This window comes from Pituophis catenifer, unplaced genomic scaffold, assembly GCF_029215685.1.
Source record: "Pituophis catenifer annectens isolate HBS135680 unplaced genomic scaffold, rPitCat1.0.hap2 SCAF_2, whole genome shotgun sequence".
NCBI lineage: Eukaryota > Metazoa > Chordata > Lepidosauria > Squamata > Colubridae > Pituophis > Pituophis catenifer.
Genome location: NW_027256882.1, coordinates 225,909,678 through 225,937,614, shown reverse-complemented (window position 1 = coordinate 225,937,614; position 27,937 = coordinate 225,909,678). Strand labels below are relative to the sequence as shown.

The following is a 27,937-nucleotide window of genomic DNA, read 5'->3' as shown; positions in this document are numbered from 1 at the left end:
GCCTCAGGTGGCTGACCCCTGTCCTAGCCCAACATTACCTGACCCGTCTGAGTCACTCCTGATTATAGCCATTTGTGGGGAAGGGGAACAGCTATTCCTGCAGTGTGGTTATTCTTCAGGACAATCAGAACTTGGGTAAATAATAAAATTTATTTGAAATCACCTGGATTTGTTTCAAATAGATGTTCCACTTTCTTATGAGCAGAACATCTGAGTAACTTGCCTCTGCTTACTATGCGAACAACCATAAAAATATTGTAATTCACTTTAATGTTGTTTCCCAAACAATAAGCAAAGGTGACATACAAATGGCTGAAAGTTATTATGTAAATAAGTAAGCCACTTTTGAGAACTTGTTATTGGGAGGTGTTATCAATAATCAATAAATAAATATTACATAGCACAATCAACCAATGGAACAGCTTGTCTTCAGAAGTTATGGGAGCTTCATCACTGGAAGCTTTCAAGAAGAGAACGGACTGCCATCTGTTAGAAATGGTGTAGGATCTCCTGCCTGGGTGGGGGGTTGGACTAGATGACCTACAAGATCCCTTCCAACTCTGTTAATCTGTTAAAATAATTCCAGAATCAGCAATAGCAAATGTTTTTAATGTCCAGTCTTTCATTCATGAACTTGAAGCACCATCCATACTGCTCTCTCCTCCTCCTCCTTTTCCTCTAAAGAATACTGTAAAATAGGTTAGAGTGAGAAAGTGATTGGTCCAAAGTCACCGAAGTTTTTAAGGCTGAAAGTAGACTGGACCATGGCACTCCTCACCCCCAGACCAACATTTTAACCACTACTTCAGACTGACTCTCAAATATGATGGCTTAGAAATGAACTTTGCTGATTTTATCTTCATGTAATTACTTAACAAATTCATTAGAGTCAGCTTCTTCACCAAGAACAATTGTAATTCTTCAATTAAGATGCCAACAATCTTAAAAATAGTTGTTCCTGAAGCTTTATCCAAGCAAAGCATAAGAAGAGAACTATTGGTTAGTACAGGGCTGTCAAATCCACATCATCACGGTGGTGTCATGTGATGTTTTGGGACTTTTCCCCCCTTTGCTAAACCAGATATGGGCATGGCCAGCCCGTGATGCATCCTGCCTGCAGGCCGCGAATTTGGCAGCCCTGGGTTAATACATTAAAAAAACATATATTCTTGCCTCCAAATTCATTCTGTATTGCAGATAAAAGGGATGAGTCCCCAGTATAACTAAATCCTGGGATCAATATTGCAGATGTTTGAAAGTCTGGATAATAAGCAGATATTTGCAGGCTAGGAATTCCTGAATTCTTTTTTATTTACAATTTTTTTTTTTTTAGGAACAACAAAGTCAGAAGATCGAGCAACTCTGCTGAAGAAATTCAATGAGCCCAATTCCCAATACTTTATTTTTCTGCTGAGCACAAGAGCAGGAGGTCTGGGTTTGAACCTTCAGGCAGCTGATACTGTTATAATTTTTGACAGTGATTGGAATCCTCACCAGGTAATTTATGATTCATTGTTCTATGTTGTTTTAAATCACTAGTAATAAAACAAAGCTTTCTGTGAATAGTAATGTGTTAGAGTACATCAAAGATGCTGAGGCATTTCCCATCAAACTAAGTTTTTCTGGATTCATCCTCTTTGATTTCTTTTCCAACCACTATCAATTTGGCTGCGGGTTGTGAAATAAAATTTGCTATGGTTCCCACCACTTAGGATAACTGAGACTGCAGGCATTGATGTCACTAAGCAATGCAGTCATGTTTTACAATTGCATCGCTTAGTGAGGGAAAATCCTTTCCTAGTTGCTGTCATAAGTCAAGGACTGTCACTAATACCATTTGTTAGAGATGAATTTTATAAATTTTAATCCTATTTTTATAAATATGAAGCCAATTTGAGATTAAGTACCCATAATTTAGCCAATAAAAAGCTTCATATCTCCGCCTGATCACATAAAATGTCATATTGCTTCATCTTTGGCTTTTCCTCAAAATCAGAGATGAAAATAGTATTCAAAGGAAAGCAAGCTGATTATTACTATTGTTCTAAATAGTCTGCTAGGCCATCAAAGTTGTCATAGATTTTTGGTTTTAAAATGCTTATTGAAAAATATTAATTTTTACTGTTTATTTATTTTGTTTACTTAATAAATAGTTTTTACTGAAATCCCTAAAAGTGCTATGCAAATTATGATATTAATATAAACTATTGTGGAATGCTGTATGAACAGGCATATATGTAATGGATTGAAATTAGTGAGAAAGAATGAGCTAAATGCTTACATTTTAATTAATGATATACTCAACATCAAATTTTCTCAAACCGGTGGGAAAGCAGAACATTCTGATAGCAAGGAAATGGAAGTTATGAAGAAGAGGTCCCACAGATGTTTTTGCAAGAGGCAACTGGACTTTCTGGTTTTTCTTCGAAGATGTTTCGCTTCTCATCCAAGAAGCTTCTTCAGCTGAAGAAATGAAAAAGCTTCTTGGATGAGAAGCGAAACATCTTCAAAGAAAAACCAGAAAGTCCAGTTGCCTCTTGAAAAAGCACCTTTGCGACAACCATGGCCTGAATGACTGAGAATTTCCATAGACATTTATGAAGGAGAGCTCCAAATTCAGGATCTGAGAAAATTATATTTTAAGTTCTTATACAATGACCATGGATTAGGATGCCCCCTTGGCAAACTATATTCTGGTGATGATAGTTGAGTATTACAGCCAAACTCCAGAGAAAGATTTTTTAAAATACTAATAGTTGAGGTATCTTTTCTTGAGGTTAATAATATAACATAGATGAGCTCTAAAATACATCAGTCATCAATCTGATATATTAACCATAAATTAATTAAAATTAAAATTGAAGAACAAGTGCAAACCAGTTATGATAGAATAACATTCAAGTAACTGTATCACAATCTGATTGTGTGATTTATGCTGGCAGTTGGGAGATGTTGGTATAATAAGACACTCATCTTCCTTTAAATCATTGTATTATGGATCCAGGAATTCATTAATTGGAACTTTAAAGAGCTTAATGTATAAGAAGCTCTAGATTTAGGAATATTGATTATAGTCTGTAGTGCTTTTCTGAATGTAAAATGTTGATGATGTTGTTTTGCTTTGCCCAATTATTCCAATATTAGAAGTGTACCAAACGTATTTTCTACAGGATTTGCAAGCACAAGACAGAGCTCATCGAATCGGGCAGCAGAACGAAGTTCGAGTCTTACGATTGTGCACAGTGAACAGTGTCGAGGAGAAAATCTTGGCAGCCGCAAAATATAAACTGAATGTGGATCAGAAGGTTATTCAGGCTGGCATGTTTGACCAAAAATCTTCAAGCCATGAACGAAGAGCTTTTCTCCAAGCCATATTGGAACATGAAGAAGAAAATGAGGTATTATACAAAAATCTCTGTTAAAAATAGATGTGCATTGCATTCTTACTCTTCCCAATTCCAGTATTTCTACACTTAATTCACTTAGTTCCTGATTCATGCTCTAGTTCAGGGGTGTCAAACTCGCGGCCTGCAAGCTGGATGCGTCACGCGCTGGCCACGCCCAGTTTAGCAAAGGGGGGAGTCACAATATGTCACGTGACGATGCTGTGACGACACAAGTTTGCTCTAGTTCATAAGAGAATATTGAATCATGCCCAGGAACATCCCTGACCATCAATCTTAGCCAGAGCTGAAGAAACACAATTAGTTCCACCAAAAGTGGAAAAGGAATGAGGCTTTACCAACAGAAACAGAAGGGGTAGACTCTGAATTGGCAGAAGCCCCAGACCCCTATAAACCCAGAAGTGGCTGTTGTTCTGCTAGGTACTGTCAGAGTGGAAGGAAATCCGAGGCTTGTCAAGTGATGCAGTTGCCCTTAAGCCGTGCAGTTGGGAGATGTTGGTATAATAAGACACTCATCTTCCTTTAAATCATTGTATTATGGATCCAGGAATTCATTAATTGGAACTTACAATTGGAACAATTGTAAGAGCTACAAGTTGAACTGTAACTTGTGGAAAAGAGAGCAGGCCATTCTGCAAGGTTCCTTTCATTCTCCTTAAAACCTTATAGCAAGATTTCATGGTTAAGAAACTGAATAATAAAAGTCTTCTGATTAAACGGAAGGCATTATCAAATGGAGTCTTCTAATTTTAAGTGTTTTTAATCAAAAGGATTCAGGGTATTAAAATAAAATAAACGGTATTCTACAGTATGTTCTGATACAACTTAGACTGTATGTTCTGTCTTATGCTATATATCATCCTTCTATGTGTCCTTGGTGTGGGATCTTCCTTCTTAGGAGAGAAATTGAGCTTCCCTAGAGCATACAAAATGGTGATAAAAGAAAATCACAGAACATCTGTTGTTAATATTGCTGTTCAGAAAGATCTATGATTTAAAGGATTAGATTAAGCATCCAAGTTTATGGATATATTATTATATATATCCATATTATATATATATATATATTTGTTTTCGTAGATTTTCACGGGTACAGGTATGCAAGTCTTGATGTATTCGGGTCTTCTCCCGTGTAAGATTGAGAGCACTTTGGCAACGTTTCGGCAGAATCTCATCTGCCATCATGCAAGGGGTCTTCTGCAGCAACTGCCGTTACTATTTCAAATCTGGTGCTGGTAGTCTGCTTTGCTGGGATGGCCCCACCTCTTCATTCTGATTGGTTGGGAGTGGCCACATACATTGGACAAACTAATAGAATAAATGCATGCATTGCAGAACACAAGAATGCAGTCAGAAAAGAAGAAAAAACTTCCTCCCTTTTCCAGCACCTTAAAGCAACAGGACATGAAATTGATTTTGAAGGAACCAAATTAATCTCCAAAACTGAACACCTCAACAAGAGAATAATTATGGAAGCCATTGAAATAGAAAAATGCCCCCATAACATGAATAAACGTGATGATACCTCCCGCCTATCAGACATCTGGAAACTAGCCCTTGTCAACAAATGAGTCCCAGTACCCACAGACAGAAAGATCTACACCCCAGAAGCCAGACACACACACCCCGAGACCTTCAGGGAAATCACATTCCAGCCAGCCACAAAGATGAAGCCCTGCCACCTGGTGGAGAAAAACCAACCATACACCCGAAGCCAAGCCAATAGACACAGACTGGGACTCCCAACCAATCAGAACAAAGAGGTGGGGCCATCCCAGCAAAGCAGACTACCAGCACCAGATTTGAAATAACCATGCTGCAAGAATCTGGATGACCCCTAGAAGGCAGCAAAATATTAAACTTTATGATGTTATGTGGCAGCCCTCTGGTGGCCACATATATTTTTGCAATCCAGGTTTGATAGCTCTAACCATTGACAGAAACTGCAGAAAGAGATGTGTGAAATCTAATTAATGGATTATGAAAATGGCACATATTTGGAACATAGATATGTCATTTCTCAAGAGACTCACTGGTTAAAGGTGATGAGGTTTATTATAGCTTTGAGTTGAGTCTTTATTCTTGTTACAACAGTTGTTTTGTAGCTGTAAATAAAAATGAAGTCAAAAGACTTGACTGAATCGAAGCTGTATCAAACCCTTAAAATGTTGGCCATTTGTGATGTAAAACAAGCAAGTAACCCTCATTTAACACTTGTTCAGTGACCATTCAAAGTTGCAACGATGCTGAATGAATGGTACTTATGATGGGTCCTTGAAGTTCTGGCCATCCAGGCACACCTGCGGTCACATGACTGCAATTTGGCAACCAGCTCCCACTTAGAATGATTGCAGCATCCCATAGTCAAATGATTGACATTTGCAACCCTCCCTGCTGGCTTATCACAACTCAATGGAGAAGGCAGCAGGGAAGTTGCAAGTCTGGTAAGTCCCACCACCACCACGGCTTCCTTCTCACCATGGCCTTCTTCTCACCATGGCCTCCTTCCCTCAGCCTCCCTGGGGTCACACTTAACCGTGCCCTCCTTCCTGCATTCATATACAGCTGCTCCTTCAGACTCCAGCCTGTGCACAGTCTCTGTCTCCTAGGGCCTCCCTGCAACATCCCCATGCTCCTTAGGTGGTTCTCTGGCTACTACTCACTTATTGACTCATGTATTTTGGAGTTACCCCAGCAATCCCATGACATTGCCCTATATGTCTACAGGTAGTCCTTGACTTACAACAGTTCATTTAGTGACACTGAAGTTACAACAGCACTGGAAAAAAAGTGACTTATGACCATTTTTCACACTTACGGGCATTGCAGCATCCCCGTGGTCATTTGATCAAAATTCAGACACTTGACAACTGACTTATATTTATGATGGTTGCAGTGTCCCTGGGTCACGTGATCCCCTTTTGCGACCAACTGACAAGGAAAGTCAATGGGGAAGCTAGATTCACTTAACCGTATTACTAATTTAGCAACAGCAGTGATTCACTTAACCACTGTGGCAGGAAAGGTTGTACAATGGGGCAAAATTCGCTTAAGAACTGTTTTACTTAGCAACAAAAGTTTTGAGCCCAATTGTGGTCATTAGTCGAGAACTACCTGTATATCACTTAGCGAGAGCAATCCCAATCCCAATTGCCATTGTAACCTGAGGACTACCCGTATAGGCACATGCTTATATTCTCTAATAGACTCTCTCTAGTGGTTTTTTATAGTAGAGGACCAGTGTCATGCCCCCGTCGGAGCCTGAATCTGTGGGGGAAGATGAGCTGGAACTGGAGCCGACAGAGGTTGAGGGGGCGGCTTCATTGGCTTTGGAGGAAAATGGGGAAGGGCAGGGCCAGTCAGGCCAGGGCCTTTCAGAATTAGGACAGTTTGTAGGCAGGGAGGAATGGGCAGGATGACCAAAAGAGGCTAAGCAGGGAACATGAGAGACAGAGCTCAGGCAGGGAGCAAAGACCACCCCCTCCTGATCGGAGAGAAGGCGAGAACAGCACAGACTACTCAGGAGAAGAGTCCCCCGCCCCTCTTCACAAGGCACACCTGGAGAATGAGACTTAAGGAGACACTGGGGAAGGGCATTTGTCGGGAACAACTCTGAATTCCTGAAATGTTGAGTGCCGACGTTTGAACTTTCCAAGAGTGCTTGCATTCTTTCTGGCTTTCTGGACTAATTACCTGGATCCTTTGCTTCTGAATTCCTTGATTTGCCCTGCTGGTTTTATTGCTGTGCAGCCATGGTGTATACAGCACTGGGCTGGACTATTTGCAGCCAGAGGCTGCTTGAGGTGTGTGTGGGAGTTTGTCATCACTTTGATCTGGGACTTGCCAGAAACGTGGGGAAATTTGCAGCAATAAAGGGGCAGTTTGGATTGCCAGCTGTGTTATCTCTGTGCCGTGCTCCAGGTCATCACAGCCAGTTTGGTGTAATGGTTAACGCATCGGACTAGAAAGTGGGAGATTGTGATTTCTAGTCCTGTCTTAGGCACAAAACCAGCTAGATGACCTTGGGCCAGCCACTTTCTCTCAAACATAGAAAGGAGACAATAGCAAACCACTTCTGCAAACCTTGGAAGCCACTTTTCAAGGTTGGTGGGAGCGACGCTGGATAGAAGAGGACGACGGGGAGTGGAGTTACTCCACTGGCCTAGGGTCCACAATGCTTGACATCCTGCGGGAGAGATTTGGGGAAGCAAGCTTCCGGGATGCTCCTTCCTGGCAGCCCTGGGCGACCGGATTAGAAGCCCCAGCGACCTGGCAGGGAGGGGGGCTGCCCAGGAATACGGACACTCGTTTTCATTTGGCTAGCCCGAAATTGCGCATAGCCAAAAGTCGGCCCCGGCCATCTGAACAACTCACAACGACGCCTACCACCACGTCGCTGGGGGATGCCCTAAGGGGGTAAACCAGGAGGTCCCTAGTAGGCAGGGTCTAGTAGTTACCGGTTACGATGGTTCCCGGAAACAGGAGGGTTCACGTAGAGGGGACGGGAGGGATACACAGGAAGCCCGGCCACCACCTGGACCATCCCCTATATGGGTGTCAGGACATTGGCCTCAGCAACAGGTTTGGGGGCCCCCTCCAATACAGACCACATTTGTTGGTAGTGCTGATCGGGTATCCCTTTTTTTGAGCCAGGTGCTTAGTTATTTAGACCTCTATGGATGCCTGTATCCCTTCCAATGGTCCATGGTGGTTGCGATAACTAATGTGTTGATAGGGGAGGCTGCCGACTGGGTTGCAGACCTCCATAGCGATCACGCGAGGGAGCTAGTAGACATTGGTCTGCTTTTGGAAGCATTAAGAAGCCGATTTGAGGATGACACCCATACCCAAGTGGTGGAGGGGGAGTTAGTGTCACTAAAACAAAAAGGACGATCCATCCGAGAGTATATAAAAGAGTTTCAGGCCCTTGCAGGACGGCTCCGGGCCTGGCCGGAACGTCTGTTAGTGCACCATTTTCGACTGGGGTTGGATAAGGAGATTAGACAAGCCTGTGTTTATAGAGGCTTGCCACCCTGTCTAACAGAGTGGTTTAAAGCAGCTGTAGACCTGGATGTGGGTTTGCGGGAGTTCAAACCCCGGGAGGGAGACACTGCACCGCAACGACGTCAGGTGGAGAATCCACCCACTGTTAGGGGTCCTGGATGGAACACCTCTTTTCCCACTCACCCTCCAGAAACAGCAGGCAGAGGTGCATTCCGCTGTTTCCGGTGCGACCAACCAGGTCATCGAGCCCTTGATTGCCCTTTACCTCCCGTCCAGGCCAAGGCACAGCCGACAGCAACGGGCCGCACACCGAGGGGCCGAGCTCGTTTAAGCGCAGACCAATCCCGCTTAGCCGCTCAAACCCCACGTGGCAGCCCACATCCTACTCCACAGGAGGTGAAGAGTCCCATCGTACCGGAAGGAGGGTCCATAACCACGAATGATGATGAAGAAAGCGACCCAAATGACCCCATGGTAAGTGCACCGGTACACCCATTTGTCATACCAGTCGTTGTGCGGAACCCACGTATGTCCCAGGCGAGTCACCGGGGGCCATTGATAGATTCCGGTTGCACCCGGTGTTTAATGAGCAGAGCAATAGTGGATGACCTGGGATTACGTACAGTACAATTGAAAACTCCAATAAGATTCGAACAAATGGACGGCTCTGTTCTGGGGGGCCCCCCCGTCCAAACTCATCACCGAACTCGTGCAATTACGGATAGGGGAGCATAAAGAAACCTTACGGTTTGTTATAGTAGACTGGATGGTCGAGCCCCTTATCCTGGGGTTGGCATGGCTGGACAAATTGAAACCCCACATATGGTGGGAAGGGGGGTATCGAAAATTACGGCTTCTCGTAGGCCCAGAGCCAGAACCAGAGGAACAGACTGAGCGAGCCGGAGGGCAGGGGGAAGGGCTCGGGGGGTTCCCTGATGTGTATAGGGAGTTAAGCACGGTATTTAACGAAGAGGAGAGTGAGGTATTGCCCCCCCCATAGAACAACAGATTGCACGATTGAACTGGTCCCAGGGGCCAAACTACCAAAACCCCGAATGTACACCATGACACAACCCGAGATGGAGGAACTTCGACGGTATATCGATAAAAATCTGGCAAGAGGTTTTATCGAATCCAGCAGGTCACGGATGGCTGCGCCTGTGCTATTCAGAAAAAAGAAAGACGGGGGGCTACGTCTCTGTGTGGATTTCCGAGGTTTGAATTCTGTGTGTGTAGAATACCTATACCCCCTACCTTTAATCAAAGACCTCCTGGCAGTGTTGTCCACCGGAAGGGTATCCACAAAACTCGACCTGCGTGAAGCCTACTACCGGGTACGCATAAAACAAGGCGATGAATGGAAAACCACCTTTAACTGCCCATTGGGTAGTTATAAGTTCAGGGTGGTGCCGTTTGGACTACAGGGTGCCCCGGCCGTGTTCATGCAGGTCATTAACGAGGTGTTGCATGAGCATCTCTATCGAGGAGTGCTGGTATATCTAGATGATATCTTGATATACACTAAAACAATGGAAGAACGTGCAGTTGGTACGCCAAGTGCTGAGCAAACTGTTGACTGCACACCTCTTCGTTAACTTGTCGAAATGTGAATTCCATCGTACACAATTGGACTATTTAGGATATCGCATTTTGGGGGTCGGGGTGGAGATGGATCCGAATAAAGTGAAAACAGTCCTGGAGTGGCAAGCGCCCACAACAAGGAAGTAACTACAGAGTTTCCTTGGCTTTGCCAGCTTTTACAGGCAGTTTATTCCAGCGTTTGCACAGGTAGCCTTGCTTCTAACAGACCTCTTACGCACCAAACATACTGGAGTAAGGGCGAGACCCGGCCAAGCTCTGAGGTGGACGATTGAATGTCAACAAGCATTCGAACATTTGAAAGCTCTGTTCTCTCGGGAGCCGAACCTCATGTTCATCGTACAAGCAGATGCCAGCGATGTTGCTGTGGGTGCTGTGCTGTTGCAGAAAGTGAAGGATGAGGTGTTGTATCCTTGTGCCTATACATCCCGGAAATTAACATCGACAGAGAGAGGATGGGCGATTTGGGAGAAAGAGGTCTTCGCGGTCCGGTGGGCGTTACTGACCTGGCAACACCTTTTAGAAGGGATTGGTAGCAAATTTGAAGTAAGGACCAATCATAAAAACCTGCAGGCCCTCCAAACTCCAAGGAAATTATCCCCAAAACAGGTACGTTGGGCACAATATTTCCAGCAATTCAACTTCGACCTGAAATATGTGCCTGGAGGAAAGAACTTCCTAGCGGACACCTTATCGCAAATGCCTCAGTTTCATAGCAAGAGAGAGGAGGTTGTCCAAGCTATGATACTTAAGGACCCAGGCGAAGACTGCCTACATACGAAGGAACACTTATGGCAAACGGACCTATGTCACGAAACAGGCAGGGACCCTTGGTTTAACACACATAAGTCAATCTTAATGCACCGAAATGGAATCGCATGGATGGGGTCTTGAATCTATGTGCCAGCGGCATTACGCCAGTCAGTGTTACGGCGGTGTTATGACTCAAAGCTGGCCAGTCATTTCAGTTTCCTCAAAATGTTACATTTGACTAGACGCCAGTTTTGGTGGCCACAAATGCGTAAGGGCATCAAACAATATGTGAAGGAATGCTCAATGTGTGCGATGTCTAAACCATGGTCTGGGCGGCCCTTGGGCCTCTTGCAGTCAGTGGCTAATCCTAAGGAACCTTGGGAGGAGATCGCTATGGTGGTGGACCTCCCTGAACGCAATGGACATACCGTAATCTGGACCATAATCGACCTCTTTTCAAAGCAGGCTCATTTTGTCCCATGTAACGAGTTGCCATCAGCTAGGAAACTCTCAAAGATGTTCATCCAACACGTGTATCACCTGCATGGTGTCCCACAACGAATCATCTCAGATAGCGGGGTTCTGTTCACAGCATGGTTCTGGCACAATTTCTGTGTATCCCTCCCATCCCCTCTACTTGAATCCTCCTGTTTCCGGGCACCATCGTAACCAGTAACTACTAGACCCTGCCTACTAGGGACCTCCTGGTCTACCCCCATTAGGGCATCCCCCAGCAACGTGGTGGTAGGCGTCGTTGCGAGTTGTTCAGATGGCCAGGGCCGACTTTTGGCTATGCGCAATTTTGGGCTAGCCAAATGAAAATGAGTGTCTGTACTCCTGGGCAGTCCCCCTCCCTGCCAAGTCGCTGGGGCTTCTAATCTGGTCGCCCAGGGCTGCCAGGAAGGAGCATCCCGGAAGCTTGCTTCCCCAAATCTCTCCCACAGGATGTCAAGAAAACTGCACAGACTTTTCCAGTCAGTCTCTTGATTTTCAGACATGATTGAATGAATGAATGAATGAATGAATGAATGAATGAATGAATGAATGAATGAAAACAAAATTGTAAACATTTTTGTTTCCATCTTTAGGAAGAAGATGAAGTTCCTGATGATGAGACTCTGAATCAGATGATTGCACGAAATGAAGAGGAATTCGATCTTTTCATGGTAGTGATGCATGTTTCTAATTGTGGATTGAATTGTTGCCTTGATAACCTTTATAGCTCACTTTTTAATCTAGGGATGAATTCATTAAGGTAGAAAATTGTGAAATCCCTAATACATCGGAATGTATGAAACAAAAGGACACTAACAAATTGCATCTTTTATGTCCTATCGAAGATGTCCATTTCCATAATCAAACATTATAACTGCTTCTTTATGCTAAATAATAAGTGTGGATGCCATTTCTAGCATTTCAACACAGAATAGATTGAAACATTGTTTTAACTAGCAAAATTATTATTCATCCCTCTGTGAATTTTGGACCTATATACATTGACCAAGTTGAAAAGAAACAAATCATGCTATTTTTCAATATATATCAGTCAACATAAACTAAATTAATTCTTTTTATGTCTTTCTACAAAACCTGAATGAAATACAACACTTATCTATTTATTGGATTAAAAAACACTAATCTCTCTATTAGATTAATAACTAGTCTTGAAATGCATTTCTCTATGTGTGCCACAAGAGGCTGCTATGATACTTGCTGCTAATCCAACTGGTCCCTCTTCTTCACCTGTTCTATTTGTTGGCTGCCTTTTAGTCTTTCTCCTCATTCTTATTGACAGATCTTGATCAGAAGTAATGAAAGCAAGAGGGAGCAACAGTAGAAAAGCAATGAGGCTTCTTTGAAGTGTGTTTGTTATCTATATACTTTTTTTGTTTACTAAATTTATACAGCGCTATTAAAAACATGCAGATTAAAAGAACGTTCCAACATAGTAATATTAGACCATCGACAGTAATAAAAAAATATTTTTAAAAACGAAGGCTCTATATGATTAGAAACCTAATGTTTATGGATTTTTTATTAGTTATAAATACAGGAAATACTTTAAGACTGATGGATTAGTCAGAAGTGAAGAACATACTCAGTTTCTCTAAAGCCAATATATTTTTTAGATTTAATTGAAGGTAGACTTGGGATGTATATAGAAGCCTGTATAGCTTAATAATATCACAGACTGTAGTCATACTGGGAGTTTTGGCCCATTTTCACATTAAGCTAGAGTCTTCTTTTTCACCAAAATTATTGGAGATCCCCTCCTCTTCCATGTGTCCTATTGTGAACTCTTGTAATCAGACAACCCCCGCCTCCAAAGCCCTCTAAAAGGCCAATGTTATGGTATATTGGGACAAAATAAACTGAATAAAATTTTAGGATAGTAATATAATCCCAGTGAGTTAGGAGTGTATTGATCCATGCAGATACATGGGTTAAAAACTCTTATCTTTAATAGAAAAAAAGTAATATGTATATATGTATATATGTGTATATGTATATATGTGTGTGTATATATATTTATATTTATTCAATTTATATGCTGCCCCTCTCCGAAGACCCAGGGCAATGATGTAATATTATCATAGAGTGTTTTGGGTAAATATTTTTCATTAAAATAAAAGAGTCTCTCACCTTCATTATTAATGAAAATGTCACACTTTAATTGACCAATGTCTTAGGCTGAGTGATTGATATTACTCTCAAACATTTCTTCAGGAATGGATGTGATTAAAACTTTTAAAGCTAAGCTCATCATTTGTGATGTTGCTATAGAAATGTCAGTAGAAAAATAACATTCTGTAATTTACTTATGTGTAGATCTTATGACAATGACACATTAGGAGTTTGTGTGCAGTCTGTGCTGATTATTTTGCTGATTAAAAGGAATTGAAGTCAAAATTCACAATGGTTAGAATGGAATACATCCATATGGTTTTTCATATTGTGTTCAGGTAATTAGTATGTAAACGCTAATTTGTGCATAGGCAGAAATATGTGCACCCAAAACCCCTCTGCCTTGCACCTAACTTCAAGAACAGAATTTACTGTGGTTAAACTTTAATTTACTATTGTATGGAAACAAAAATGGTAGGAAACAAATCAGATTAAGCAATTATTGCTTTGAGATTTTTTTTGCTTAATAAACTTATATTTCTTTTTAAATGGTAATTCCCAATTTTCATTTATTGCCAAATTGAGCATCAGCTAAATTGATGCCAAATTGTTGCCAAATTGAGTGTCAGCTAAATCAGGAAAAGGAAAGCGAAGGAGTACACTTGGTGTCCTACTAAATTGTAGCCTAATTTACTTGGAAATCAGGTTATAGAAAAGATTGCTGAAAAGCTGGGTGATAGCAAAAGCTGTCGTAGCTCTTAGCTTTGATATTACTTTAAAAGAAGATTATTGTGGAAGAACTGATGCTTAAAACTATTAAGATATATAAATAAATTAAATTTGTTGTTGAAGGGTCTTTGTACTTCTGCAAACTCTATTTCTCAGTCATCCTGATAATTTCCTCTTGTTTCTTGGTGCTTGCATTTTGGCTAAAATCCAATATTAGAACAGCTGATGTATATAGCTTACTATATTTAAGATATGCTTCTTAGAGTGGATGTTTAATTGCATTTCCTGTTCAGCAAATATTTCTAGTTCATGGTGGTGTTGCAGAATCCAGGTTTGTCATTTGCTAAAGTATGCATGGCAGATAATTTTATTGAGAAAATACAAAGCCAGCATTTGTTTTGCCATCACCTTTCTTAAATATCATATTTATCACCTCTCCAGCGAATGGACCTGGATAGGCGTAGGGAGGATGCTCGAAACCCAAAACGCAAACCGCGCTTGATGGAGGAAGACGATTTGCCATCTTGGATCATCAAAGACGATGCTGAAGTGGAAAGACTTACATGCGAAGAGGAGGAGGAAAAAATATTTGGGAGAGGGTCCCGTCAGCGTCGGGATGTGGACTACAGTGATGCTTTGACAGAGAAACAGTGGTTAAGGGTATGTAAAACTTATTCTTTTCAGTATTAATTATAAGATACAAGAATACAAACTGGAGAATAAAATGAAATTGCCCTCTGAGGTGAACGAGTAATTGGAGGTACCTCCCTATCAGATACTACTAAAATTGTTGACCTTTGAGGTTTTGGATTTAATAGTAGAAACTTGCTCGTCTAACTTTAAATTGAGTGGAACTGAAGAACTTTAAATTGAGTGGTGTTGAAGAACTGCACAGGATGATTGGGAAGGAGACATTTGAGCTGATGGAGTACGAGTTTACCTTTACTTCAACATACTCATTCTGTTAGGGACTTTGCCTCTTCAGTAATTTAAAGAGTTGATAAAGGAATGATGAATTAGGATTGGAGGAATGTTTTCCCATTTCTTTTGTTCTGCACTAGAATGTAGAGCACCAGAATGACTAGAGGATGTAAATGTGCCTCACATTTTTTTTAGGGAGAGAGAGTCAGGCAGGTGTGTTTCCGGATGCAAATATTTTCATATTAATTCCCTTCCTTTATGTGTGTTTGTTTGCGTGTTTGTGTGCATATGGACGCAGATATAAAGAAACGATTCTCTTGCCTTTGGATGGTCCATTTTGTTGTATTGCTGATGGGAAGAAATTTTTGTTAGCTGTAATTATGCTGATGAATAAATAACTTGATCCAGGAAGAAGTTTTTTTTACTGCAGTTAAGTTCAGTAGTTTTCAAGTAGTTCACATAGTTGCTCAGAGGTGAACGAGGAAGCTTTTGGGCAAAGATACGGGGTGGTATTTATATTGTCTGCATTGTAAATGTTTCTGTTCGGATTGTGTACTATATCATGTGTAATAAGTTACATCTCTTAAGTGGATGCAATTTCTTGTGATATAAAAAACCATTGTTACAATATCACTTCTTGGGGAAATGAATAAATACAGATAGTCCTCAATTTACAATAGTTTGTTTAGTAACTGTTTTAAGTTAAAATACTGCTGAAAAAAGTGTCTTAAGACCATTTTTCACCCTTTTGACCACTGCAGGATTACTGTGGTCACATGATCAAAATTCAGATGCTTGGCAACTGACTCATATTTATGACAGTTGCAGTGTGCAACCAAATGAGCAAACTCAAACGGGAAGCCAGATTCACTTAACAACCGTGTTACTAACTTAATAACTGCAGTGAACAACTGTGGTGAGAAAGGTCGTAAAATGTGGCAAAACTCTCTTAATAACTGTCTCTCTTAGCAATGGGAATTCTGGGCTCAATTATGATCGTAAGTCGAGGACTATCTATATATCCCTAGAAGTTGGAAAACGCATTCTTTCCGTATTTCCATTTTCTTATCCCTGCTAAACAATCCTGAAATCCAAAAATATGAACATTTGCAATGAGCCATGAAGATTTATATCCTTGTCTCACCAGATGTTTTAATTCTTCTGAGAATCTTTGTCATTTGGAATATGCCCAAATGCTCTTGCCTGTCAATTGCATTCTGTGATGGAACATCTGGGACTTACTTGCTTGGGGTCGATCTGGTGCTTGATGTAGATTGCATGATTGATATGGGGAGAATTTCAACCCAAATTACAAGTCTAAAAAAGGTGGTTTTATCAGAGACTGAGTAAAAGACAAAGAAATGCTAGCTATTAAAATAAAATAGAAGTTGGGATATATGCGCAGAAGCAAAAAGCAGTGTTTTTACTTGCCATATAAACAGAACTGACCTACATGGCAGCATTCCAGAAGTAGTGAATCCAAAATGATTTGAAAATAGCTGCTTGCAAGCTCAGCTAATACTTGTGATTCCTCTCATCCCTTAGGCACATAGGAAGCTGCCTTTTAAAAAATTAAATTGTGGTATTTCTACTTCACGGTTATCCCTCCCTTCATTGCTGGACTATACATCACCTCCACTAAGATTTCTTGCAGTTTGTTTTGAAGAACTCAGTCTTTCTTGCCCTTACTCTGGAGAAATGAGGGATTGTACTTGGGAGATTTATGTGAAAAGTGTGTGCTTAGCCTCAGAACAACAAAGTAAAACTATTTTTAATGCTGTACATCACCCAGAATCCTTATGGAATTGGGCTGCCTTAGAAATTTGATATACAAGTAAACAGATGCCAAATTTCTTCACTTGATGTTACCTGTATATGCTTGTGGAATCAAAACAACTTGTATATGTCTTGTGATACATTAACTATGAGAAAGATAGCATGCTGCTGCTAGTGGTGGTGCTAATAATAAATAATACTATAGGTGGATAAAGCCCAATCCAATCTAAACATCTGGCTGACTGGAACCAACAATGCAATAATCTGAGAAAATTTCAGATAATCACCATCATCATTATCATCACATAATAGTCTAATCACAAATCATGTATACTTTCAGGAAAATAAATTATTTATACTCACCTACAGGAGTACTACCATCTAATAAATATTTTTAAAAGGTAGCAAAATAATTAAAATGCATATTCTATGTAGGTATATCATCATCATCATCACCATCATTTTAGTCATTGTCTGTCCACTGCAGAAGGATGAAGTCCTCTTGTTTCCAACCTATATGGTCCTGAGCTTTCTTTTGCCAATTGGGCCCGCAGTCCTTGCTGATGTCATCGATCCATCTTGTTTTTGGTCTCTTTTGTGGACGCTTTTTATCAAGTGGGATCCATTCTATGACTGCCTTGGTCCACCTGCCATCAGCTCTTCTATGTGACGAGCCCATTTCCATTTCAATTCTTTTACTATCTTGATGATTTCATATACACCTAGGTATATAAAATACACGTAGGCTACTATGTTGCAAAATTAGATTAAAAACACAGAGATTGGGGATTATATTTAGATTACAAGAGAACATATTCCATATTTTTGGAAGAGGCTTTTGCATATCTAACATAAATAAGTTATGGTATTGTATAGTAAAGCAAGATGGGGAGTGATTTAATCGCTTGACAGATTATAGAAGGTGTTAAGAGAAAGAAACTCAAGATTTACCCTGATTTTCTTTGGTATGTATTTGGGGAGAGAAAGAGAGAAAAAAACTTTACCAGACATCCAAGATTCTCTTTTTGTACTCTAAAGCAATAAAGTAGAGTTTTGGTAGTCTTTGTGGAATTTGTTTTTGACCTGGTCTACCTGAAAGAGCTGATAGGCTCCTAGCAGTTCATAAATGTGAAAGATTCTGGATTTTTGACTTTTGATTACTTTGTTTTTTTTAAAAAAATGAGTTAATCTAATTATATTAAAAACCAATATAGAATTTGGGCAAAGGAGACTCGAGTTCAAGTTTCAACATAACACTATATAATTTGGAGTCCCTTAACTTTCTGTCAACTAACCAACCAACTTTTGTGAGATTGGTATTGCGGGAATAAAGTTAGATAAACAGAGAGATCAATTTAGCAATATGTGTTTGTGCTATGAAGCACCCAAGGTATCATTTTTGCCTCCCCCATTTTAACAAAAAGGTTGCTAATGTAAAAGGGAAGGGATTTAGGGAAGGGTTGGTTTAGTGCTTGCAACCAATTTGCTTTCTATAACTACAGACATTTTTGAGCTCAAGTGAAAAAATTCAAATGGCAGTTTCCATCCCTTTCCAGTCAAAAGTAAATAAGTGATGGTTTGCTGCTTTTTACTGCTTTCTGTGAGATATACAGTATTATCTCAGCCTGGTAGGACTTTGTCACACTGACATCACTGATTTCTTTGTGTTACATTGAAACAGTAGAACTGGGAAGTGTGCTGCAACTATATTTACTGATGTTGGTTACATATCATTGTATCTGATATAAGTACTTCTAGGACTGGTTTTATTAATATTAGTGAAGTCCAGCATTGTCAGTCTTATACATCATTGGAGTCTGCTTTGGAGAACTGTATTAAATGATCTGGGAAAGATTTGGAGAAAAAGGTAGACACTTGCTCACAGGGTGCTGGATGGAAAGTTAGTGTTATTAAAAAATTGTAATTAGGTACTATAGCATCTATTTTATAGAAATTTGTAATTAGGTACAATGGCATCTATTTCAGAGAAAATCTAGATTCTGCTGAGACTCATTAATAAATATAGGTTTTGGAGACTGAAATACATGAAATGTTGTCACATATCTAGAAAACTACATATGCTCCTTTACTGTCAATTTTAAAAGGTTTAAATTGACTGTTCACGTAATTAATACAAATCACAAATTAAAACTGGGTGCCACCTCATCTGATTAAAATTATACACTTGGTACATCAGCATTTTAATTTGATGAACGCAAATGTATGAATTTTCACGAATGTTTCACAAAATGCAGAGAATATATTTTTATTCAAATTGTTGGGTTTTTTTTAAAAAAAATAATGTTTCATAATTTAGCAGCATTTGTCTGCTATTCACAAAATTATAAAACACACACAAATGTACAATGGAAATATTTATGAAAATCTGTAATCTCCATTGCAATATCATTTTTACAAAAAAAATATTGTAAGAGGCAAATTCAAGCAGGTGCGGCATGTGAAAATTAATAGACCAGTGGTGTGCTTATCTGTGAGCAGAGAGAGAGAGAAAAAAATAGACCATTTGATTTGTTTAATTTAAAAAAATCATTTTCAGAAGCATGTTAAACCAAGGTTAAAAAAATTAGTGGAGTGGGGGAGGGAATTGGTATTTAAAGTAATCCCAGTAAATTAAAATTATCTGTGAATAATGAAGCAGCCTTGGGTGCTATACAGCCTTAAAATACAGACTTCACTGTTTCTCTTTTTAAAATATATATATATATATTTATATATCTGGGTTTTTAAAATATTGATACTATAATTAAAATGCTTCCAGGAATCAGTAACTAGTCTGCTGAAAAATAATTTTTATTTGTATTCCTGGAATAATAATAGGGAAATATGATAAGTAGTTGTCATTATTAAAGAGGCTTGAAGGGAGAAGGCTTTGGGCCTTGTGGAAGGTAGTAGAATGAAACGGCAGATTTGAGTATCTACATTCCTTTCAGTGTTGCCTTTTCAGTAAAATAAAATTACTTGTATATGAAAACATAGCCTTTCCCCAGCTCTCTTTTTTTTCCTGATCAGCTGATGAAGAGACTAGCAGCTCGCTGCTTTGCTGGCTTGTTAATTTTATCCCCACTAACTGTGATTTCCGATAGCCGGCCTGCTGATAGTGGTAAGGTAAATATCCTTTTTCATTGCCGTCTTGAAGATTCAGTAGAACTACATCGCAGGCATGTGTAGGTGTGTAACACATCAAAAGCTGATGTTCTCTGTGTTTTTCTGTGTACAAATGAGTGCTTAAGGAGAAGCGATAACATTAACTGTTGACAGCCCTGCATGCTGTATTTATTATTAGAATTTCTAGCTTCCCAGATTTGCAGAACAGTTTCTTTTGCATAATCTTCGGAAGCTGCTGTGATGTGTAGTGGGTGTCCTGCTTTAGTCAAATGAATATTAATGAATGTGTGTGCAGATATATACATACATATATAGATAGATATGTATAGATATATTCATATTCTCTTTTCTCCCACCTAACTCATCAGATCTTAAGCTCCTTCATAGTGGTTTGCTGAACGCTGTGGAAGCATGGTGGAAATTGTCTTTTGATTATTAAGGCCTGGGTTAGCGTCTCTCCCTCAGGATTCTGTGTTCATGTTTGTTCGTTGGATTTGCACATCGAAGGATGAATAAGAAACAGAGACTGAAATCTCCCTGGCATTTTTAACATGCCAGCCTGTTTTGTCTGATGTACCAGGTTTATTCACAAAATGTTTTGCAAGCAACATAACCCAGTGAAAGGAATTGTGTCTGGGATGTAATCACTCTTTGTATATTGATTGTTACACTCACATGATCATAAATATTAGCCATGTTTGGTGCTGTGGAAAAATGAAGGTAATTGCCTTACGATTAGAGCTGTTTCAGCTCAGAAAAAGATTGATTCACATTTGCATGTATCTTAGGTATTAAAGGGGAGCAGAAGGGACAGTGTCAACATTTATGATTTGAGAAAGCATCATAAAGGCTGATGTAATTTATTTTTAAAAAGCAGGGTTGCCTTTTTCTTTTTCTCTTCAACACATTGTTAATTTTAAGCTGTTTGTAAAGCAGAACTACTCACATCTTTGCCTTTTTCTTCTGTTTATTTATTATTATTTTTTTGAAGTTCAAATTCCCTGATTGTCACATATATTTCTGAGAGTGTGAATAATTTTTTTTTTAAATCAGATCTGGTTTTGCAGCATTTTTCATTCTGTCATTGTATAGTGTTGTTGGCTGTGATTTAAGGTTCATATTTGCAGGTAAATTTTAAACTAGTAAATGTTGCTTGAATGTGTTTGAATTGTGTTGTTTCTTCCTCACCCCATAACGCTACTATTCTTTAGATATCAAACAATGCATTGTTTGCTATTCTGCATTGTGAGTAGGCATTGTATTAAGGAAAAGCACGTTGTTTTAGATGTATAATACTGAAACATTTTTTTTGAAATTGTTTGTAAACTCCTTTGCAAAAAGAGGAATGTGTGTGAATATATTTTGAAGGAATTTTTGTTTGGCTTTGTTAAAATTGCCCTGTATATAAAGATACCTTTAAAATGATGTCTGAGGGTAATTGTTTTAAAGACTACAATAGATCATTACTTAATTGAGTGTATACAGTTGCAGCAACAAATGCCTTTTGGGGTTGACTTTCCTATCAGAGTACTTATGAACAATGATATTGCTGTGTTTCTAAAGACAGTTGATGGTTCCTAAAATTCTTTTGTTCAACTTGAACTTATAAACTGTTCAGCTCACAAAACACTACAAAGTTGTTTGTGACATTTAGACTTCATTGAATATATATTTATTCTACGCATCTTTACATATTTGTATATATTTTCTTGTTTTCCTAATTAATAGGCAATTGAAGACGGCAATTTGGAAGAAATGGAAGAGGAGGTTCGGCTTAAAAAACGTAAAAGGAGAAGAAATGTGGACAAGGATTCAGGCAAAGAAGACGGTGAGAAGGCAAAAAAGAGGAGAGGAAGGCCTCCAGCTGAAAAATTGTCACCCAATCCACCTAAACTGACAAAGCAAATGAATGCCATAATTGATACCGTGATCAACTATAAGGACAGGTAAGGTACTGTTTTTCCTAATCATCGCTTTAGTTTCTTTGGAGCAAATTGCAGTTACCAAATTTTCATCATGCCACAGTTTGCATAGAATTCTAGAAATTTGTTTCATATAAAACTTTCATCAAATTTGAATTTGTGTGTATACACAGAGAGAGAGAGACACACACACACACAAACAGACCCACATGCATAAACTGACACATACAAACACACACAAACATAATGGAAAGACAAACATTTGTGCATATTCTTGTATCTCTGCTTATGAATTCAAGATAAATATTTGTAGTATTGTCCTAAAATGAGAGTATAAATAGGTGCAGGTGTGTATGTATGTACATATGTGCACGCTGCATATATGCTTGTGGATGGATAGATAAAGAAGAAAGTTTGTTTGTTTCAATCAATATAAGCAGTCTGCCATATATATAAAGTTGTACAGAAAAATTGTATAACTTAAATAATAGTTTCATATTTCATCCAGATAAAAACTTTTCTTAAAAAAATAAGAAACTCTCTGTCCTATAGTAGTGCTTCAGAAAGTTAATGTTAAAGCTTCTTCTGGAGACTTCATAAAGAAAAACTTGGAACTTTTGCATAGCTAGCAGTAGATTTAGTAGGTTCCTTGTGGGATGATTATCCTGTTTTGGAAACTGCGCAAGTAAACAAGAGTTCAAATAAATAAATAAAATAACTGCAACAAAGAACACAGATAAAAGAATTGCCCTTTTTGGTTATATTACTGTATCTTGAACACAATAGTCAGGCTTTCAATTTATTTATTCCAGCAAGATATCAAGACTTTCCCGGGCTCTGTGTTTGTTCCCACAAACGGATGTAATTTAAAAGGTAGCCCAAATGTCACCATCAGACTCTCACACAAAAGGATGATGCCATTTTTTTCTTTATTTTTTGCAAGGCAGGCAATCATTTCACCCTTAACTCCCCCATTGGATGTGGCCTTCAATAAACCCCACCAAGGTTGCGTATTCTTGGTCCAAATAGTGAATTCTACTTTCCCTCTCAAGGAAAGTAGACTAGTCTGACACGTTTTAAAGTAATCTTGGGATCACCTAACAAAGTTTGTTTGTTTGTTTGTTTTACTTTTAAAAACAAATTCTCTCAGAATTATTTAGAGACATATTTTTAATCTTTTAATTGTGAGGCTAGTTCAGAAGCTTCTGAAACACTGTCACTTGGCTGGGAAAAGAATTGGCCCTTCTCCCATTCTTCAAGAGCTGGTACATTTTCAGTAATCATTGCATATCTGCAAACAGCTCTTCAGTACTGAAGAATGATACTTCGCATAGAATTGCATTATTTTCTTTTGAGCATTGACTTAGGAATTCTCTCATAACTGAAGAAACTGCTGTGATGCTTTAGCCAACTGAATGGTATCTTGAAGTAGCATGGCACGCCTCACGGACACTAAAGGGTGGTGAGGGGCTGCCCATCGCCTACAGCTATTTTACATACGTACATTGCAATAAAGGAAAATAGCAGGGCAAAATTAAGGCAGGATGCAAAGGAACCAATCCCCTGTATTTGGCTATAAGAGGATGATTCTTAGGATGCAAGCTAATAAAACTGCCCCATTTAAATACAGTTCTAGGGCGATAATGTTTGGGACAGTAGCTAAATTTCAGCCCAAACAGGTCCTTTCCGCTCTTTCTTCTTGAGGTATTCCTCAAAGTGTCCTATGCAAAAGCTAGAGATAGGTCTGATGTGGGTTTTTTCAACAGATCTCTGTCAAATTGGGTGTTGAAGAAGGGAAGCTTTTAGGGAAAACCTCTGTAGACTATCCATGCTCTTTTCTAAATGCAGGTAGTCCTCGACTTACGACCCCAATCAAACTCAAAATTTCTGTACCTGAGACATTTGTTAAATGAGCTTCGCTCCATTTTACGATCCTTCTTGCCACACTTGTCAAGTAAATCACTGCAGTTGTTAAGTTTGTATCAAAGTTAAGTGAATCTGGCTTCCCCATTCACTTTGCTTGTGAGAAGGTTGCAAAAGGGGATCACGTGATCATGGAACACTGCAATCGTCACAAATATGAGTCAGTTGCCAAGGGTCTGGCTTTTGATCATGGGATTATGGGGCTGCTGCAATGTTGTAAGAATGAAAAATGGTCATAAGTCATTTTTTTTCAGTGCCATTGTAACTTTAAACTGTCCCTAAATGAACTCCTTAAGTTGAGGACTTAACGTAATGCCTGGCACGTTTTGTGCTTTGCGCACTATTCAAGCAGCCTTCTACAGAGGGTGAAGTGCATGGGTTTTTAATGTAAGACTAGAAACCCTGTAGCTCCCTTTCTTATTTTGTTCAAGTTTACTTAGTAAGAACCTTTTTTAACTGACACAGAAATAATGGCATGGTTCAGGATTTTCAACGATATATTTGCTAAACCTTCTGTTTACCTACACGACTTTTAAGGTGAAGGTAAAGGTTCCCCTCGCACATATGTGCTAGTCATTCCCGACTCTAGGGGGCGGTGCTCATCTCCTTTTCAAAGCTGAAGAGCCAGCGCTGTCCGAAGACGTCTCCGTGGTCATGTGGCCGGCATGACTAAACGCCAAAGGCGCACGGAATGCTGTTACCTTCCCACCAAAGGTGGTCCCTATTTTTCTACTTGCATTTTTTACGTACTTTAGAACTGCTACATTGGCAGAAGCTAGGACAAGTAACAGGAGCTCACCCCGTTACACGGCACTAGGGATTTGAACCACTGAACTACCGACCTTTCGATCAACAAGCTCAGCGTCTTAGCCACTGAGCCACTGCGCCCCTAAATACATGACTCTTACCTGTAGAGTTTATACAGTGAATTTTAAACCTTTCACATTGATTTTTCAGAAAATCAAAAAGAATGTTTACTCTGGTGGCAAAGCATGTTGCAGGCATTTCTGGGTTATGTTCAAGGCTGAACAAACTACAATATAAACTGTGCAGACCTGTTGGACATCACAACCTAATTTAAACCCAAGAAAACAGACAGTACTTGTGTGTATGTGTGTGTGTGTGTGTATACATGTGTGTGTGCATATGTATGTGTGTACACACACACACACACACACACACACACACACACACACACACACACACACACACTCTAACAATGGTTTTATTGCCGTTGAGGGAACTTTGTTTTCTATTAGTAACTTCATTGCTAATGCAGTCTTCTGACCATAGTCATTTGGTCAGTTTTCTGACCTTAGATATCACAGAGACAGAAATCATAAAATATTATTTTATACATTTCATGCTATGTATTTAAAACATTCATATTAATATAGATATTTGCCAGAATGAACTAACTGCATTTCTTTAAGTTGGCTTTTGTTTGAGATTCTCCAAAATCCATTTTTTGAGATAATATTACAAAGGTTATTTATATGTATTTAAGAAATAGATATTCTTGGACTTTACTTTTTTTCCATAGAAACTTTAAAAAATGGTGCCACTAGGTATGGATCCACAAAAATTAACTGTGAGTGAAATAACTCAATTTGTTCTGTTGAATTAGTAAGTGTTTTTCCAGGGGATTTCTGCTAGTTTTTGTGAGGACAAAACTTCACTCAGTGGGCTAACTCTTGCAGTTCTATTGTAGAGTAAAGTTCTCCAAATAAGAGCTTTTTGGCAAAACCTTTCAATAATTCTGGTGAAATGACTTGAATAAGTGTTTAAAGGTGCCTGATATTGCAAACAATATTTTCCATAATATAAAATAATAAATCAGTACATTGAACTCGTAGTTTTCACAAGTTGAAGAATGACTCCGTGTGAAATTATTAAACCAATTTTAGCTGCAATCCTAAAGAGAATCAACAGGGGTGGACAAATCAGCATATGTTTGGCATGTGACCATTTCATATTTATTTAGTTACAAGTTTGCTTTGTCTGATTTCTGTCTCTGTCTATTTTATGTATAGTTTTCATAGTTTATGTAAATTACATACATACATACATACATACATACATACATGTGTGTGTGTGTGTGTGTGTGTGTGTGCTAGAACTGTAACACAAGTTGTTTGCCTAGGAACTGCATTGCAGAATTCAGAACAGGCAGTCTCTCAGTGATGTTCCAGTCCTCAAATTTTGCTAGTGTGTGTGTGTACACACGCACGCACACACACACACACACACACACACACACACACACACACACACAAATATATATATATATATATAACATACATTGTGTGTGTGTGTATGTGTGTGTATGTATTGCACGTCTTTGAAACTTAAAAGGGAACAAGGTCCTGGTGGCTCAGCAGACTAATAGCATTGTGATTAACACCAGCTGTCTGCAATTACTATAAGTTCGAATCTCACCAGGGTCAAGGTTGACTCAGCCTTCCATCCTTTCTAAGGTAGGTGGAATGAGGACCCAGTTTGTGGGGGCAATAAGCTGACTTTGTATAAATATACAAAAGTATGAAGGCAATTGCTTAACGCATTGTAAGCCACCCTGAGTCTCTGGAGAAGGGCGGCATATAAATCAAATTAAAATAAATAAATAAATAAATACAATACAATACAATACAATACAATACAATACAACACAACACAACACAACACAACACAACACAACACAACACAATATAATATAATATAATATAATATAATATAATATATATGAATAAAAGTAATATGATCTAATGGAGAGGAATAGTTGAATTCATTAAGAGAAATATAGCTGGAGTTTTAGTTATGAATAGAAGGCCTAAAATGCAAATCAGAAGTTCAAATTATTGTAATATAGGTTGTTGTGGCTATATACAAAACTAGTAATTTGTAGGATAATGACAGATGCATGTTATGCTCCAGTGGAAAAATCAAATATGAATTTAGGGAAAATGGTTCAATGTTTGAGCAAGTGTAATCCAAGGGAAAAATTCTTTGGATAACTTAAATGAACAAGATAATTACAGAAAAAGTTACGACCATTCAGAGGTCCAAGTGGGAATGAGAATGGTTAGTGAATATCTGGTTAGGAAACAATCTTGTTTGAAATACATGATTAAAGCATAATTTACAAGAATGAAAATAAATAAGGAAGCATGATGGATTTGATTATTTATGCTGAAAGATTTAGAGAATGAGTGAAATCTCTAATTATTATGAGAGGTTTTAAATGTGAGAAACAAAGGGTCCTTGGTGCTCTCTGAGCTTGCTTGTTTTCTTGCAGAAGTTTCATTACCCTAACTAGGTAACATCAACAGTGCTAGTAAGGAGTGGGGTTTGCTGTCAGTTTATAATCTGGTGGCTTGCCCTGTCAGTGTTGGTGGGGGTGGTCTGAGAGAGTTTTTGGTTGAGCTGTTTACTGTTGGCTTTTTTGGCAGCTTCTTGATTGGGGTATATTATTTATTTGATTGTTGATCTGATGTTAACCTTGGAGTTAATCGATGCTGATTGCTGGTGGAGAGGTGCTTGGGGTTTTTTGTTCTTTTTTGGGCTGGGTGAGTGTCTCTTTTGCAGAGTGTATAGATGTTAATGCTTATGTGTCTATTGATGGCTGATTTGTCAGATTGCCAGGTTTTTAGAAATTCCCTGGCATATTTGGACTTGGCTTGTCTAGAATGGTCACATCTTCCCAATTGAAACTATGGTTAAATCTGTCTATATGTTGTGAAATTAAAAATTTTTCATCATGTCTTCTGATTGCTAGCTAGTGTTCATGGATGCATTCTGCCAGTCTTCTGCCTATTTTGTCCTACATAGTTGTTGTTGTAGTCCTTACATTGTATGTTGTAGATGACTCCTGTTTTTTCTTCTGGGGTTGTTGGGTCTTTTGGTCTGCTTAGGATGTTTTGAAAGGCTTTAGTTGGCTTGTGTGCTATGCTGATTCCATGTGATTGTAGTAATCTGTTGATGGTTTCTGAGATATTCTTGATATATGGCAGTGTAATTCTTTTTTAGGGCTTGTGTTGGTTGTGCTGTATTGGGTTGAGTGGTCAGGGACTTTTTGGTAAAGTTATGGAGCTAAGAAAACAGGGCGTGAAATCTGCTTGCCACACAGTGAAAAGAATTATATTACAAAAGCCGCAA

General features: G+C 39.0%; 1 protein-coding gene across 5 annotated transcripts in view; it reads left to right on the top strand.

Annotated features, from left to right (window-relative positions):
• The window catches only part of SMARCA2 (SWI/SNF related BAF chromatin remodeling complex subunit ATPase 2), a 118,377-nt gene that overhangs the window by 76,997 nt on the left and 13,443 nt on the right, over positions 1–27,937 (top strand). For 4 of the 5 annotated variants that reach the window (XM_070938625.1, XM_070938626.1, XM_070938624.1 and 1 more), the window contains exons 25-30: positions 1,334–1,497; positions 3,171–3,398; positions 8,685–8,882; positions 11,849–11,926; positions 14,556–14,774; positions 21,666–21,883. In XM_070938625.1, the coding sequence (XP_070794726.1) occupies positions 1,334–1,497; positions 3,171–3,398; positions 8,685–8,882; positions 11,849–11,926; positions 14,556–14,774; positions 21,666–21,883 (1,105 nt within the window). The remainder of the gene's footprint in view (positions 1–1,333; positions 1,498–3,170; positions 3,399–8,684; positions 8,883–11,848; positions 11,927–14,555; positions 14,775–21,665; positions 21,884–27,937) is intronic. The other variant, XM_070938628.1, reaches the window with a different exon arrangement.